Raw genomic sequence first — 16518 nt, 5'->3', positions numbered from 1 at the left:
ACCTGCATTATATAAATATCACATATTGCTGGAACTAGGAACAGAATTAGTATATGGACTTCCAATTCTTGCAGATGTTGAGAAAAATTCTAGCTTCAGTACAGAGCTTGCTGCTACACTATTGAAGGAAATCGGTATATTCTGTAAATGACTCATTCACATTCCAATAACAGCTTGGTCATAAATTTAGTTTGCTTACTTTCTTAGTTCATTTTGTCTTCAACTTAGAACACATTGACATTGATTCCTTGTGAAAACCTAAATTCAGTCTGTTTACATTTCAAAACTATTGGCTAAATAGTTTGAAATATCCCTTAGATATTTCAAATATCTAAGGGATCCTCCATGTAATTTAGAGTTTTGCTCAGCTGATTGAAATGTATTATCAGCATTACTAAAAAATATTACTTTATTGCATAATTTAAAAATTCTCCAGAAATAGTTAGCTGTCAGTCAACTGTGGTTACTAAACATAATTTAGGGCTGACACCTTTAAGTGATCACAGTTCCAAAGTCATAACTGCTGTTCTACGACATGGGACACTGAGATCATGTGGCAGTACTAGGTCATGAGGTCATTCAAGTGACTGAGACTAGTTTTAAACTTCATTTCTGTAAAGAAAAAAGTAATTTAAAAGGTTTTATAGAAAAGGTAGATCCCCAAGAATACATCTGAACTCCTAAGAGACAGTCTCTTAACACAAGTGGTACAGAGAACCCATTAACTCAGATTCTTCGTAACACTGGAAATCCCTTTCATTTTTGCTGACTATACAGTTTTAATTTTTATTCATTTTCTTAGGCTGACTTCTCTTGAATGGATCAGTTGAGTCAAAGATACAGACACTTTTAGATAGGTGATTCTTATATTGTGCTTGTCATGTAAGTTTTTCTCAAGGAACAGGGATCCTTCATGTAATTTAGAGTTTTGTTCAAGTTGTGGGGCTGGAGCAGGACCTGGAGAATCTTTAGGAACCAAGCCTAGAGACTGGATGCTCTTCCTTTCTTGCAGGACTCATCGTCTCTGCCTTGCATGGGAACACACTCTTCTTCGTGCGCTGACGACCCTCTCTTCTGAGCGTCTGCTCCCTGGTCACATGATGAACATGGCTACGTATATAAAGGCATATATAATGCTGACACTGTAACCGTAGCCTTCAGATTTGCTCTTCCTTCTGTGTTCCAAATAGTGATGAGTGTGGTATGCATGCTGCTCAGTTACAGAGTTAGCAGCAGTTACCTTTGAATCTTCCATTTCCCTAAACTGTCCACATCCAGTTGCTCAGGAACAATGTGAATTTTCTCTAAAATAAATGAAGTAATAGTCCTATCATTAAATGCCCTAACTTCTTTCAGCTTTTCAATCTGGTCTTCATCGTCTCTATCTCCTACCACATTACTTTCTTAAATGACCGTGTTCAAAACATTTTCTTGTCTCTAAAAAATGAACTTAATGTCTGGTGTATTCTTTTGCTCTGCATACTTCCGCTCTGGTGTCACTGTGGTGCTACCTCTCCCTTCAGAAGGTTGAATTAATAAGCGTCTTCTCTGCTGGGTTGAGACTGCATCCCGTGGTGTTGTCTATATAGCTGGTTCCCATAGCGTGCTTTGTGGCAGAGTAGTTCAGCAGAGGCCAAAGGTAGCCACGTACACCTTTTGCTGCATGGTAGTCGTAAACGTCTGCTTTGGCTGGTTGTTACATGTGTTTGGTGAGTTTTGTGGGTTGCTTTATTTTGTCAGGTTGTAGTTTTATTGTACACTACAATGCTTTTCTATGTGTATTCTAGTCTACACTATAGACAGCAGTGCTGCTGTCAAGTTGTCATTGTTGTTCCTTGCCCCTGACTCTGAGCAGACCTTTCTTTGCCATCGTTTCTCCTGCACTGCTAAAGAAAGTCACGTAGTCCTGCTTGTCAGCCCCTTTCAAACTTCCAGTGTCTGAACCACAGCTGGGCTCTCAAGGGTCCAGGCAGCATTGTTACGTGGTGTTCCCTGTGATGTCCCCGGGAAAGGGCTTCTGTGGCCAAATAAATTTATGAAATTTGGCATACTATATGGCCTTTTCTGGAAGACTCTTGGGGCAGTCTCCTGAATTGAGGTTGAGGATTCCTTAATTGTATTTACCTTTTGAGGGAAATGAATATAATTATAATTAGATTGTGGCCATTATTTTCTAGCAAACTAGATCAAGGCCTAAGTATCTTCACTTGGAAGACGATTTTTGAGAATGGTTCTCTCAAAATTAAGTCTTTTTTTTGAGAATTACACTTACATTTCTTTCTTTAGTGAATGCATAGCTCTAGTACAGCAGCCTTACCACCAGTACCCCATGTAAGTTTGTGATGGGATTGAATGTCAAGTAAAACAATTACCCACAGTCCCACAGTCCCCTAGGCCCCCAGGCCCTGTTCCCCCATGTTTGCCTAAATGTGCCTGCAGAGGCTACCTGCAGGACACCCCTAGGCTTACATCTTTGGTACATTGCAGCCTCCTCCCTTCTGAAATGTATAGTATTCATTGGCATTTTGAAGGTTTGAGAAGTTCTTAAATAAAGGAATCCATTTAACTTTGTTTATCATGGAACAACTTAATGTATTCGTTGTGATACTGTGGGTTTTTTTTTTAAATTATAATTTACATTTGATAAAATGGCCAAACTTTAAATGTTCAGTTCTGTCCGTTTTATGTGTGTGTACTCACGTATAACTACTTCTCATAACAAGAAAGAAAACAATTTTATAACCTCAGAAAGGTACTTTGTGCCTTTGACCTAGCATTTTTTTTAAAGATTTTATTTATTTATTTTTAGACAGAGGGGAAGGGAGCAAGAAAGACAGGGACAGAAACATCAATGTGTGGTTGCCTCCTGTGCACCCCCTACTGGGCACCTGGGCTGCGACCCAGTCATGTGCCCTGCCTGGGAATTGAACCAGTGATCCTTTGGTTTTCAATCTACTGAGCCACAGCAGCCACAGCTGACCTAGCATTTCTGTATGTGTCTTCTTTCCTTTCCTGGGACAAACATTTTGACTTAATTACTAGATTCATTTTCTCTGTTGTTGGAAGTCAGTCGTAAGTGGAATCAGTATATATTTTTGTGTGTCTTTTGCCACCATGATGTTTTGGAGATTGATCCATGTTGTGAAGTGTGTAAGTAGCTCACTCGTTTTTGTTCCCAGGCAGTATTCCTTTGTATGACTATGCCGTGGTGGTTGGCTTTTCATTTTCTTGATATTAGGGCTGTTTTAGCTATATAGAATATTGCTGCTATGAATATTCTTGTACAAGTCTTTTTGTGGACATAAATTTTCATTCTTGAAAATACACCTAGGAGTGAAATTGTCATGATAAGCGTAGATATAAGCTTAACTTCAGGAAGTTGGCAGTTTTTCAGAGGCGCTGTACCATTTTACATGCACATCAACATGCGGTAGGCTGCATATGTAAGTTAAGGATCTGGAGATGTGGAAATTATCATGGAACATCTGGGTGGGCCCTAAATGTAATCACAAAAGGTGAGGTGGGAGAGAGAGATTTGACTATAGAAGGAGAAGGCAGGATGACGGTGGAAGCAGAGATTGGAACTGTGTGCTTTGAAGGTGGTGAGAAGTGGGGTACAAGCCAAGGAATACAGGAGGATTACAAACTGAACAAGGTAAGGAAATGAATTCTCCCCTCAGGCCCTTCAAGTCCTGAGAATACCTTGACTTTCTTTAATTCATTGAAACTCATTTAGGTAAACCTGTGTTGTTTTAAAGCACTGAGTTTGTGATAATTTGTAAAGGCAGCAATAAGAAACTAATATACTCCCACCTCACATTTGGTGGTGTGAAGTTATTTTTAAACCATTATAGATGGTGTGAAATAGTATTCCGTTGTGGTTTTAATTTGCATTTTCCTGAAGATCATTGACATTAAACACCTCCTAAGGGCCATTCCTGTATCCCCTTTCATGAAATGCCTGTAATTGTCTTTTACCTATTTTTAAAAAAAATTGAGTTCACGCTTTTCTTTCACTTGCAAGTTCTTTATATATTCTAGGTACTAGTCCTTTTTCAGCAGATATACGTACATACATATACATAGATATATATAAAATACTTTTCTCCAGTCTGTGACTTGCGTACTCATTTTTTTAAATGGCGTCTTTTTGTGTTTTCCACTAAGAGCTTAAGATTCTGCTTTCCCATTTAGGATGGTATAAGATAATGGGTGAGGCTTGTTATCATGATTTTCCGTTTTGTCGAAAAGTAGATTGGCTTGGTGCTTTGGTGAAAAATGGATTGACTATATATGCAGGGGTCTATTTCTGGACTCTCTTCTGTTTTCCCTATCTATTTATTTTTCATGTGCCCACTCTATACTCTTGATTACTTAGGCATTTTAGTAAGTCTTGAAATAAGATGGTATAAACCCTCTAATATCCTTTTTCATGATTGGTTTGGTTAGTTTAGATTTTTTTTTTAAGTATCCATAGGAATTTTAGCATTAGCATATCAATTTATTTTTTAAGTCCTGCTGGAATTTGGATAGGGATTACACTGAATTTTATGTATCAAACCAGGAAGAATGGACATTTAAACAATATTGAGTCTTGTAGTCTATGAATATGTTCATTTCAGTTTTCTCTAACTTCTCTTAGCAATGTTTTACAATCCTTAGTGCAGAGGTTTTGAATATATTTCTGTAGATCTGTAGATTTTTTGTTGTTGCAATCTTAACTGGTATTTAAATTTCATTTCCATTCTTTTCTTGTCTGAAGAAATACACTTAATTTTTATATGTTGACCTTCTATCTTCAAACTTTGCTCTACATTCACTTACTAGTTTTACTAGTATTTTGGAGATCCCATGCAGTCTTCCATGAAGACAGTGAAATCACTAGAGCACACTTCACTTTTTTTTTTTCTAGTCTTTACGCTTTTTATTTCTCTTGCCTTAGTGTGCTGGCTAAGATCATCCAGTACATTATTGAATAGGAGTGACGGTGGACATCCTTGTCTTATTTCCACATCATAAGGGAAGGGGATTCAATCTTTCTTCACCATGTCACTGTTCAAGGTTTTTCACAGGTGTTCATTATCAGATTGAAGAACAACTTTCTCTTTTCTATTTGTTGTTTGCTGAAAATTTTTAACCAAGGATATTACATAAACATTGACAAATGCTTTTGACATCACAAGAATCATGAGGATATTTTCCTTCATACTGCAAATGAGGTGCTTGCCCCTTGGGATAAACCCACTTGGTGATGATGTATTACAATTTCTGTATATGTTCCTGGATGTGCTTTGCTAACATTTTGTTAAGGATTTTTGCATCTAGTAGTAGCAGACCTTTTTGTATTTTAGGATCTTGTGCCCAAGCCAGTTTCTTGCTCCTGTTTCAACATCAGATAGCTTTTCCTTTTACTCAGTCCTGGGCACCAGTGTATCTTTTATCTTGGTCTGGGACTGGTGATGGCAATGTTTCCTGCCTTCTAGCTGTAGACTGCTTATTGTTAATGGAGAAAGCTTGTTTTGTGGTAAGTGGGCAAGAAGGTTGTGCCCTCCCCCCGCCCCCCAAGCATATAGTTTTTGCTCTACTCTTCCCTTTGAGGCAGGGGATCTTTCCTTGGGCATAAGAGGCTTTCCTGCATTTTCCCTTCTGGTTGAAGGCGTTTGTTTTGTATGAGATGCCACTAGGGAGAGTGTAAGCTCTCTTCCATCTCCTGCCCCAGGTCAGTCTTTTTCAAGAGAACTCAGTTGAGGCCCTTAGAAGATCCTTTGTGAATGAGTGAAGATTCCCCTTCTGTCTGGTCTTCCAGGGATTCTAGTGTCATCATAGCTGGCACTCACTTTTTGTCTTTACTCTTTAATACTCAGTAGGTTTACTGAGTATTTTTCCTTTGCATCTGTGGGTTGATATGGGCCATCATTTTTGGAAAGCTATCAGCCATTATTTCTTCTACCTCATTCTCTCTTTCATCTCCTCCTAGGACTTCAGTTAAACTCCAAGTTGACATTTGGTCTTGCATGTTTTGGGGTTTATCTCCATACTTTTTTCTCTTTGTATTTCAATTTAGGTACTTTAATTGAGCTTTTCTTCAAATTCACCGCTCATTTCTGTCTGTTATTAAATCCATCTAAAAATCTTTAATTTCTGGTACTGTATTTTTTATGTCTAACATTTCCCTGTGTTGTTCTTTTATAGCTTCAATATCTGTGATGAAGTTCTCTTGTTTCATTATGCATGCTGTCTCTCTCCCATCAGATCTTTTAGTGTTTTTATCATAGTTATTTTTAAAGTATATGTCTGGTAATTTCAACATCTGGGCCTTCTCTGATCTGATTATATTAATAATTTCATCTTTTGACTATGGTTTGCTACTTCCTGTCTTACAGTTTTTGATTGGATGCTGGACATTTGTATAAAAATGTACAGTATGTACAGTACAGATTGAACTAAATGTTACTTAGTTCCAGAAAATGGGTCATCATTTCTTACATTAGTCCGTTACAGTGGGGCCGAGTCAGTAAGGTGAATAGTTGAGCTAGTTCTGGGCTTTGGTGCAACTTTAGTTTGATTTAGTGTGAGGGTTTTGAGAGCAGGATTAGGACTCTACTTTCTTCAAGATTATTGTCTGGTTATAATTTCAGTTATTCTTTGTGCTTTATATCTGAGCCATCAGCTTTCTCACCAGTGGGTGATCTCTTTGCTTTACGGCCCAGCTGTCTATTCCTTGGTCATTCTGGAGTTCTTTTTTCTGCCTCGTTTGCTAACCTCTCTACCAGTAGTAATACTTTGCAGGGTTTTCTGCCAGCAAACCTTCTCTACCCCAGCCTTGGTAGAGTATCTGGATGGAAGTGTTTCTCTCAACTCTCCTGTCCGACCTCAGCCCTTGGCAGCTGAGTGTTTGGTGGTTTTTGGAGTGATATTTTTTTACCCTTCCTGCCCATGCTGCCCCTCTTCTCATCCCTCCCCTCTCCCCCTATCAGAGGACAGATTTATTGCATTTGAGGGAGACTGTAAGCTTCTTAGCGTATCTCAGCTTTTCAGCTCAGTCCTCCAACCTTTGACATATTTTGGCAAGCATTTGGTGAAGAAGACCTGTGGGAATGAGTACTGGTGTAGTACAGGTTTGCTCTGTGAAATCTTTGGCATTCTAGTGTCTTGTCAGCCTGCCTACAAGTTGCTGTTAAAATGATTAAAGTTAGTGTGGTTTCTCCTTACACTCATCTATGGTTGGATTATTCCTCCTTGGCAACTCCAGGCCTCTCTTCTATTAAGGCTCAACACTTTCTGAAAGTTCCACTTAGGTTACTTTACATCCTTAACTCTCTGATGGGTTCAGAAAAACCGTGATTTTGTAGCTTATCTGGCTTTCTGTGATTATTAGGGTGAAAGTGATGGTTTATTGTGACTTTCTACAGCCTGATTAGAAGTGTAACTCCTCTCATGGAATACTTTTTAATGTATGGTCTGGTAAATCCTGATAAAATCTATTTAACTCTAGTTTACTTTCTGTAGTATTTCTCAGAGCTAGATTTCTGAATATTTTTTATCTCAAAAAAAATTTTTTTAATCCTCACTCGAGGATATATATTGATTTGAAAGAGAGAGGAAAGGGGGGCGAGGGAGAGAGAAACATCAATCAGTTGCCTCCTGTCTGTGCCCTGACTGGAGATTGAACCCTCAACCTAGGTATGTGCCCCGACTGGGAGTTGAACGTGCAACCTTTTGGTGTATGGGACAGTGCTCCACCCAACTGCATACCCTGGCCAGGGCTTCCTCCCAAATCTTAACTCTCCAGTTCTGGCCTCAAGTGGTAAATGATTTTGTCTCTCATTTTGAGATTGCAGTCATCAACATTAAAATTTAATTGAGGGGCTTGTGGAGAGTGTGGGAAGAATTTGTGGTAGGTGCATAGAAACCAAGCAAATTAAAAAACTAAGATAATTAACTCTGGGGAAAAGAAAGAGTTGCACAAAAAGGGAAGCATGATTAGTAGTTTACTGCTAAGCTCATCAGGTACGAGAACTGCAGCTGGGAGTTACCTATCTTTAAGGTTGGAGGAAAGTGAGTGGTTGTGGTTTAAATCCTCATTCTCCACAGAGAAGTTAATAGGTAATACCTAAACTTGATATTTCAAAGGTTACTATTATAAGCCTGTCATAGTAGGTCCCTTCTTATCCATGGGAAATATATTCCAAGACCTCCCAGTGGATGCCTGAAACCACGGGTAGTACTGAACTCTGTATATGCTGGGGTTTTTTTTTTGTTTTTTTTTTTTCTGTAATACATACTGTGATAAAGTTTAATTTATTAATTAGACACAGTAAAAGATTAACAACAATAACTAGTAATAAAATAGAACATTTATTACAATATAAGATATGTGAATGTAGTCTTTCTCTTTCTGGTAAGCACTCTAATAACTGAGACAGTAGTTAAGTGACTTCCAGGTAGGGAGAGTACACGTGATGGATATGCTGGAGAAAGGGATGATTCACATACGGGGCAGGATGGAGTGGGACAGTGATAGATTCCATCCCGCCACTGAGAATGGCACACAATTTAAACCTATGAATTGTTTATTTCTGGCATCTTGCATCGGATCGTTATGGGCTGCAGCTGACTGTGGATAACTGAAACCCTGGAAAGTGGTGTTGAAGATGGGGGTGGGGTGGGGGGAGTCCACTGTACTGAGTTATAAATAGCAAATTAAATACAAGTTTAAAGTTTTAAAGAATTGTATCTTGGTGTAAGAAGAGCAACTATATTTGACGATACTAACTATGCACATTACTTAGGTAATAATTAAAATATATTTTTAAAAGATATAATTAAATTAAAAGCTTAATTGAAAATCTTTGCAAGGGATGTAAAAGTGAACCAAACCTATTCTCTAAAGACTCTATTTACCTTTGTTTCTGTATTCTTGTTATTTACTTCACACTTGATTCCTTTTTTCTTCTTATGACTTTAGATTTTGTTTTATGATACCAATCAGTTATGAAAGTTTAAAATTTGGGGGGAGTGGGCTTTTGAAGTGTCTTGATAATTAGATTGAAGTTCTACAAAGTGAGAAAAGCTTTTCTTTTGGTGAAAATATTATTGACACTGGTAAAAGTTAAAATAGTCTTGATAGTGATAAACTGCTCCAGTTTTGATAAAGATTTTACTTGCAAAATTACTATATTTACCCACTTATAATGTCGTCTTTTTTGGAGAAGGATTTATTTCCACAATTTGTTTAAATTAGTAAAGATATTTCATGGGTGAAGAAGAGAACTTCTGAAAGTCTGTTGTAAAAGTAATAATTTGAACTTCTGTCTCATTTTGTAATTTGCTTTTGATGCCATGTTGAAATGATTTCTTGATTTCAAAGTTAGCTAGCCCCTAAATTCCCTTTTCCGCGTCTTTTCTAGGTTAGATAAAGGAGGATATTTTCTTAGTGTGGATTGCTGCCTCTGGCAAGAACATGTCGTCCATCCTGCCATTCACTCCACCAGTTGTGAAGAGACTGCTGGGGTGGAAGAAGTCAGCTGGTGGATCTGGAGGAGCAGGTGGAGGAGAGCAGAATGGACAGGAAGAAAAGTGGTGTGAGAAGGCAGTTAAAAGTTTGGTGAAGAAGCTAAAGAAAACAGGACGATTAGATGAGCTTGAGAAAGCCATCACCACTCAAAATTGTAATACTAAATGTGTCACCATCCCAAGGTAAGTGTTGTGAGATCGGCAGCTTGATGGTCATCCCGCTGAAAACTGCTTAAAGGAATCCGGAGGAAAGTTACTGAAATTTGGTCACTTTCAAGTCACCTGTAAATATTGATTATTAAAATAGTATAGCTGTTTTTAGCCTATTGCATTAATTTTGTTTTACTCTTTAGGCTTGTTTATTTTACAAGTCATTTTCTTGGACAGTGAGGTTTAATCAAGCAAAATAAAATAATTTGGTGGTATTTTTATCTTCAGTCTTCATTTGCCTTTGTTGCCTAAATGCTTCTTTGTGTGCTATCTAATTTCTGTGATTGAATGACATTTGAATAAAGATTCAGTGTTTTTCTAGTGCAGTAGTGATAGATAGTTTTCTCCTCCCTTGGTTAAAGCTTCAGGCAGTAAGGAGTTAGAAGAGGCTGCTCACATTGGGATGGATTTTATATTTTTTGTTTGAGTTGTAGCATTACTTCTAAGAAAGCACAGTATGTGAGGCAGCTTCCTGGATGTTACAGGTGGTCAGGCCTGTCTTGAAGACCTGCCTCTTGTGTAGGAAGGCCCTCTTACTTAAGAGGTTGAGTTTTATTAGTGTAAATTTATATTTAATCTATAATTATTTATAGATGAGTACCACTGTCAGAAATACTGTTTGTTTTTAAATAATGTGGCAAGTAGTTTTTAAGCGTTTCATTATTTCTTGTGCATTACAAGAGTTTTTTGGCATGTCTGCATAAAAGCGTTGTTTGCAGTGGCATACACGAGGGGTAGCATACGCATATGGCATGGGAAAGCGTTCCCCTTGACGTGTTTCCCGTGCACTTGGGGAAATTCACTCTGGATAGATCTTGCTGATAATAGATCCAGCAACACCCAGCCTACCTACTTGGAAATACTAGTAGTTGAATGTTTCCTGCCTTGTTTGGTAGATTAATTACTCATTTATTTTACCTTGTTTCATGTATATCTTAAGGAAGAGTGACTTTTCTGGGTTTAGTCTTTTGTTTTACAAATGATTGTGAGTGCCTGATGGGTGCAAGGTACTGTTTCTAGGCATGTGGGGATACAGTGCTGAACAAAACACCAGGTTCCTGCGCTCACGAAGGATAGATGTATACACTGAGCAAGTGGACAAATTAATATAATTTTAGATGGTAGGGAGTGCAAAGAAGACAGTGAATGAGGCATAAAAAGGCTGCTTTGGGTTGGATTGTGATGTTTAAGTTAAGCTTTGAGAGTACCAAGCCAGCTCAGGTTAGAGTCTTCTAGGCGGAGGCAAGAGCCAGTATAAAGACTCTGAGTTGGAAGATAACTTACTGTAATGGAGCCCAATAGAATTGGAGGAATACAAAATGAATATAAAATTTGGGAGGAGTCAAATCATAGAGGGCATTGTAGGGCACTGTGGGAGTTTAAATTCTAGTCTAAATGTTATAGAAAGCAAGTAAGGATTTTAATGGACTTCTAAAATTTAAATCCACTTTTAAAGGTTTCCTTGATATTTACTTTTACAGAGACATCTCTGGCTGCTGGAGACGTAGTGGTAGAAGTGTGGGGTGTATGTGTTAGAGTGAACGGTGGGTCTGGAAGCAGGGCAGTCGGAAAAGCAGGAGGCTGTTACGGTAGTCTGAAGGAGAGGCTGCAGGCTGGACTGGCGTGGTGGCTGTGCGGACGTTGAGTGGATGGAGTTGGCGTGTGTTTTGAAGGTACAACGGTAGGTCTTGCTAATGAATTGACTAAGAATAAGTGAAGCTTTATTTGTTAGTTGTTCATTGTGTAGTGCCCAGCATTTCAGTTCAGTAAACATTTGTCAAATAGCTACTGCATGTGTGATAGGCTCTTCCTCATTGGCGTTAAAATACAGTTTCCGCGCTTGAGTTGCTTGCTTTCTGTTAAGGGGGGATAAACTTTAAAAAATAAAAAGATAATTTTATAAGGTACAGTAGGGGTTAGAAAAGATGTTTGCTCAGGGAGTTATGTCTGAAGGAGAGGAACTTTTCCTGCCTGTGGCTTGTGGAAGATTGGTGCCTGGATTGAATCTTGGTGGATGGATGTAAGGGAGGACTTTAGTCGGGAGAAGCCCAGTTCATCCAGAGTAGCACTGTGGCATTGGCACTGTGGCAGTGGGGGAGGACTGGTGAAGGGTTTAAGTTCGCTTGTGTCCTGGGAATGTAAAGTGGGAGGTGGGACTCAGCAGGAGTGCGTCTGTGTAGGTGTGAGGAAGCACAGCGCGCTTGGCTGGGGAGTTTACCCCACACCTGAATATGACTGGGTGAAGGTAGATGCATCGAAGAGTCTTTGATAAAGAAGACTCATAAATCAGATTAATTTGAAGTTGAGCATCTGGCTGCAGTGAGGAAAATGGTTATGAGACCATCAAGAGTGGAACCAGTTAGTGTATGTTCTCTCCCTTAACCAAGGGGTGTGATCCGGGAAGACGTGGAGCCGTATTTTTGCCCAGCTTCGTCTAAGGCTCAAATTGCTATTGCAGTGAAATCATTTACAGAGCAGAGCCTGATAGTAGGGCTGTGCAGTTCTGTCCTTTAAGAAGACACAGTAGGTAGCACCCTATGATTAAAATTCACAGATACTGGTATTTAAGCTGTGGAGGTCAGCTTAGCCAGATTTCTTCTCCTTACTTTCCATTCCCCTTGTTATAGCCTGTTAGAGACTTCTTCATGTTCTCAGACTATTTCATCATTAAAAAATTATTTTCTACCCTTTTACCCAATGAAAGTGAAGTGGTGGTTGTCTGTTACCTTGTTTTTTTACTATCCAAAGTTCCTTGAAGCTTAGAAACTTGCTTGTCTAACTTTGTTTTTTTTTTAATATTGTAAGAAATGTAGATTTGTTAATATTGTTTGAGTCTATCAAAAAATTTAAGCTTCTTACACTATAGTTTGGTGCAGTATATTTTATAACACTTTGTTTTTAGTAGTAAAATAGTTATATTATGTCAGATGATTAGTTATTTCTTAACTACTAAATGTCTTAAAAGATTTAGTCAGCTCTTAATTATGTAGAATGTAAAGGGTGGGGAACAAAGTGGAAAAGGTCCATTATGGATAAATCCAAACCATAGTTTAAACAAAATTATTTAAAATATAATGGTAAATGGATTTAATGTAAGTTTATTTACTTAAAATTGCAAGTAAGTTTTTAATAAAATACCTTAAGGTTTTACAAACCTGAAAAATACAGACAAGTTCAATTGATAAAAACAGGAAACATAAATTTCTTAATTTAAAAGTATGGCAAATGTTTTCTGTTAAAGTATCTGTTTCATTGACTCTTAACATTACTTCTTCCCCTCAACGCTCACCTCCTAGTGTTAGAGTGGAACTGAATTTACGGCAGAAACATAGCTCTGGCCTTACGTCCCGCCGTCCGCCCTGACATAATTACTCCACTTTCACGGTTTTGTCTGTAAAGGGGTGAAAACTGTAATTACACACTCACGTCACTGCTTCCTTCCCACTGTTGTGTGTGGTGACACGAAGTGATGCACGGGGAGAACGTAATCTCTCAAGCTGCAGTGGGCTGAATAGTTAAAGTTTCATGAAAGTTTTTGCGTTTCGCACATTTTCAAGACTGGAGAACGGATGACTACTCAGTGGTTAAATTGTGATGGCAGCTGATCTTTAGGTAAGGAGTCAGAAGAAAAATGGCTTCCAATGCCTGTTTCGTACAATAAACAAAACTTGAGCGTGCAGTGGGGATAGAGATTCTGTAGCATTAAAAGCAAAGGCCTGTGGGGGCTAAAGTGGCAATTTTATATTCGTTCTGTGTAAATGTGTAGGAATGTAGAATTTATTTCGTAAAAATAAATTATAAGGGCTTTCCTAAAGTGGTACTTTGACTGTGTAATCCTGAGGAAAACAATCAGGAATATGGTCAAGATTTCTGATTCATTTCAGTATTGTTTTGTAATAGCAAAGAATTAGGAAAAACCTAACCCTAACCTATAGTTTCCTTAACTCTTAATAATAAGGGGAAACTTACCCAACACATTTTATACCAGAATTGAGCATGAAGAGTAAAACAATCTTATACCAGTCTTACTTACAAAAATAGATACAAAATATAAATAAAAAATCAGAAACTAGAATTATTCAGAACAAAACCACAAAGTCATGACCCCAAGGTTTCCTGCAAGAATGCAAGTGCGATTCAACTCCAGAAAGTCTGTTCATGTGGGAGACTTCGTATTTAGGGACTCTGATCGTCTGGATGGGTACAGAAAGCTTTCTCCAAAATTCAGTATGCATGTTAACAAAGTAGAAACAAATTTTTTTTGACTTGATAAAGCATATCTCTAAAAGTGTTAACATAATCATGAAAGGTAGAAATTGACCAAACTGTTTGTTAATAGTGGTTATTTATGGATGACCTAAAAATTTTTCCCTAATATTTATATATAAAACTATGATCTACTTTTATAGTTTAAATAGTACTTTTGGACAACTTAGACTAGTCTTGTCTTTTTAACATTTTGAAGTTAATTTTCCTGTTAAAGGACAATTATGTTTTTATTTCCTTAAAAACATTCTTTTAAAAATATATGTGCAGTCACATCTCGGTGTACGTCAGCTTCAGAACTCATCAAACCCTGTACTCGTTGCATTGTGACGAGAAAAAAACGTTTCAGTGCTCGGCGTTTGCTTGGGACTCGTTGCACTTTCTAGAACTTCTGTGAGTCACGATGCTGCCATTGCCAGAGAAAGTGTGTCGTCCTTAGATGCTTGTCGGTTTCAGCGCTCCTCCCAAGTTCTGGAACGAAGTAACGATGAGTACCGGGGTACCACTGTATCTGTATCTGTTTTAGCCTTTAAAAAAAGTATATTCTTTAAAAACATATTAGAAAATCCACCACAGGTTAAAAGCGTCTCTCTCCCACCCCTGTTGTCACAGGACTGGCTACCTAGTTTTTCTCTTCAGAAGTAATTGTATAGCTAGTGTCTTACATATCACTTGTTTCTTCTTAATACTGTCACTGACGTTAGGATTTTGTTTTCCATCTTCTAAATTTTTAAACATCAGAGTAATTAAAGTAAATTTCATGTAGATTGTCAGCTTTTATTTCTAACTTCACATTCCTACCCTTTCATATCTCTGGATAAACCCAAGAAGAGCTAACGAGAAGTCTTTTCAAACTCAAACTATAGTATCCTTCATTTCTTCTTAAACTAGTGCTTTTTCATTATTTCAGAAGAAAATAAAAATAATTCTCTTATTTATACATAGATATAGATGACGTGTCTGTATGTATCTCTGTGTATATCATAATATGTTTGGAGTACTGTGGTGGAAGAACTCTTGAAATTTAAGATTGAGAGTCTGTTTTTGAGTCAGCTTCTTCAGTATTGATGAGTGTGAGTCCTGGGCACGTGATGACTCTTTATTATGTATTTCTTCATCTGTGAAAGGGGGTGGTATTATCTGAGTACTTTTGCAGTATATATATATATATATATATTTTACATAATGTGAGATTTGTAAACTATAACACATTATAGCCATGAATATGATTTATTTGACATTTCACAGATACCCTGTCTTCATTTTCTCCCTGTTTTTCTAAAAGAACTCACATTAAATTGTAGGCATTAAATTGTATTGTCTACCTTTGCTTAGAAAAAGTTTCTGCCAGGCATCATTGTATTATGCAGAATTTATAATTTAGTTTAATCAAATGTGTAATATTTATGTATAAAATTGATTAGTCAGAACAATGAAATTTTTTATAAATTCAAATTAGAACTTTAAGATATTGGGTAATAGCTAGCTACCTTTTGTCAGTCTCAGCATCTGATTTGTCATAGTCTCTCTGTTCTTTGTTTACATTGTAAAAAGCACTTCTGATGAGGTCTAGGGTCCTGTGAAACACAATTTGAAAGACACTTTGCTAGAAACTTTAACCTTTATCTGGAGGCTACATTTACAGTTAGATTTTTTTGAGGGTGCCCCCGCTCCGGGACACTGATACTCAAAGCCCTTTTATGTCTGTGATATATTCTGAGATAGGACATGTTTATTATTTACCTTACCACTGAAAATACCCACCTGCCCTAGGACCTTTGTGCCTTTATAAAGTTGCTGGCTTATACCCAGATTAATTAATCTCTATAAATTTAACACCTAACACAATAAGTAACATCCCCACTTTTCTTGTCTCATTACTGTAATGTACTGACTTTAAATAATTCATTTATCAGCCTAGCTAAAATAATGGGCATTTAAAAAATAACAATCATCTTTTGTTTTTCCAGCATCCTTGGTCTATTTCCAGTCTTATCAGGAAACATTCCAGCTTGCCCAGACCATTCTTACGTTACTAACCACATTCTGGGAAGATCATAATTACTGGAGACAACATTTAACCATACTGTTCACTCCTTCTCCTTCCTGTCTTATAAGAGTGTTTCCAGGCCTCTGTGGTCCCCACTGGTGATACAAGTAAGTGTACCACCATCTAAGGGACCTGAAATAGGCAGTACCACACATAGGGCTGTGGGGATGGAAAATAATAGTAAAACACCAGGCTAGCAATATTTCCTTAAATCTTACCTCCTGCTTGGCCTAAAGTGCATGGATACCACATGTCTCTTCTGTTCTGTTCTTTTCATTTTTTTCCTCTTTCAGTTTGTATGTTTTCTATTGACTTTAAGTTTGAGTTTACTGGTCCTATTTTGTGCTGTTAAACATATCTGTTAATTTCTTAATTTCAAATTTATGTATTTCAGTTTTAGTATGTTCTTTTGATATTATAGATTTCAAATCTCTATAAATAAATTTTTCATTTTTTCTATTTTCCAGAATTTTAAA

General features: G+C 37.5%; 1 protein-coding gene across 3 annotated transcripts in view; it reads left to right on the top strand.

Annotated features, from left to right (window-relative positions):
- SMAD2 (SMAD family member 2) overlaps nt 1-16518 on the top strand; it is an 84039-nt gene that overhangs the window by 17664 nt on the left and 49857 nt on the right. For all 3 annotated transcript variants that reach the window (XM_053912458.2, XM_053912456.2, XM_053912457.2), the window contains one exon: nt 9411-9699. In XM_053912458.2, coding sequence (XP_053768433.1) covers nt 9464-9699 — 236 coding nt within the window. In that variant the 5' untranslated portion in view covers nt 9411-9463. The remainder of the gene's footprint in view (nt 1-9410; nt 9700-16518) is intronic.

This window comes from Desmodus rotundus, chromosome 10 (assembly GCF_022682495.2).
Source record: "Desmodus rotundus isolate HL8 chromosome 10, HLdesRot8A.1, whole genome shotgun sequence".
NCBI lineage: Eukaryota > Metazoa > Chordata > Mammalia > Chiroptera > Phyllostomidae > Desmodus > Desmodus rotundus.
The sequence above is the reverse complement of the archived record's forward strand: the minus strand, read 5'-3'. Positions and strand labels throughout refer to the sequence as shown.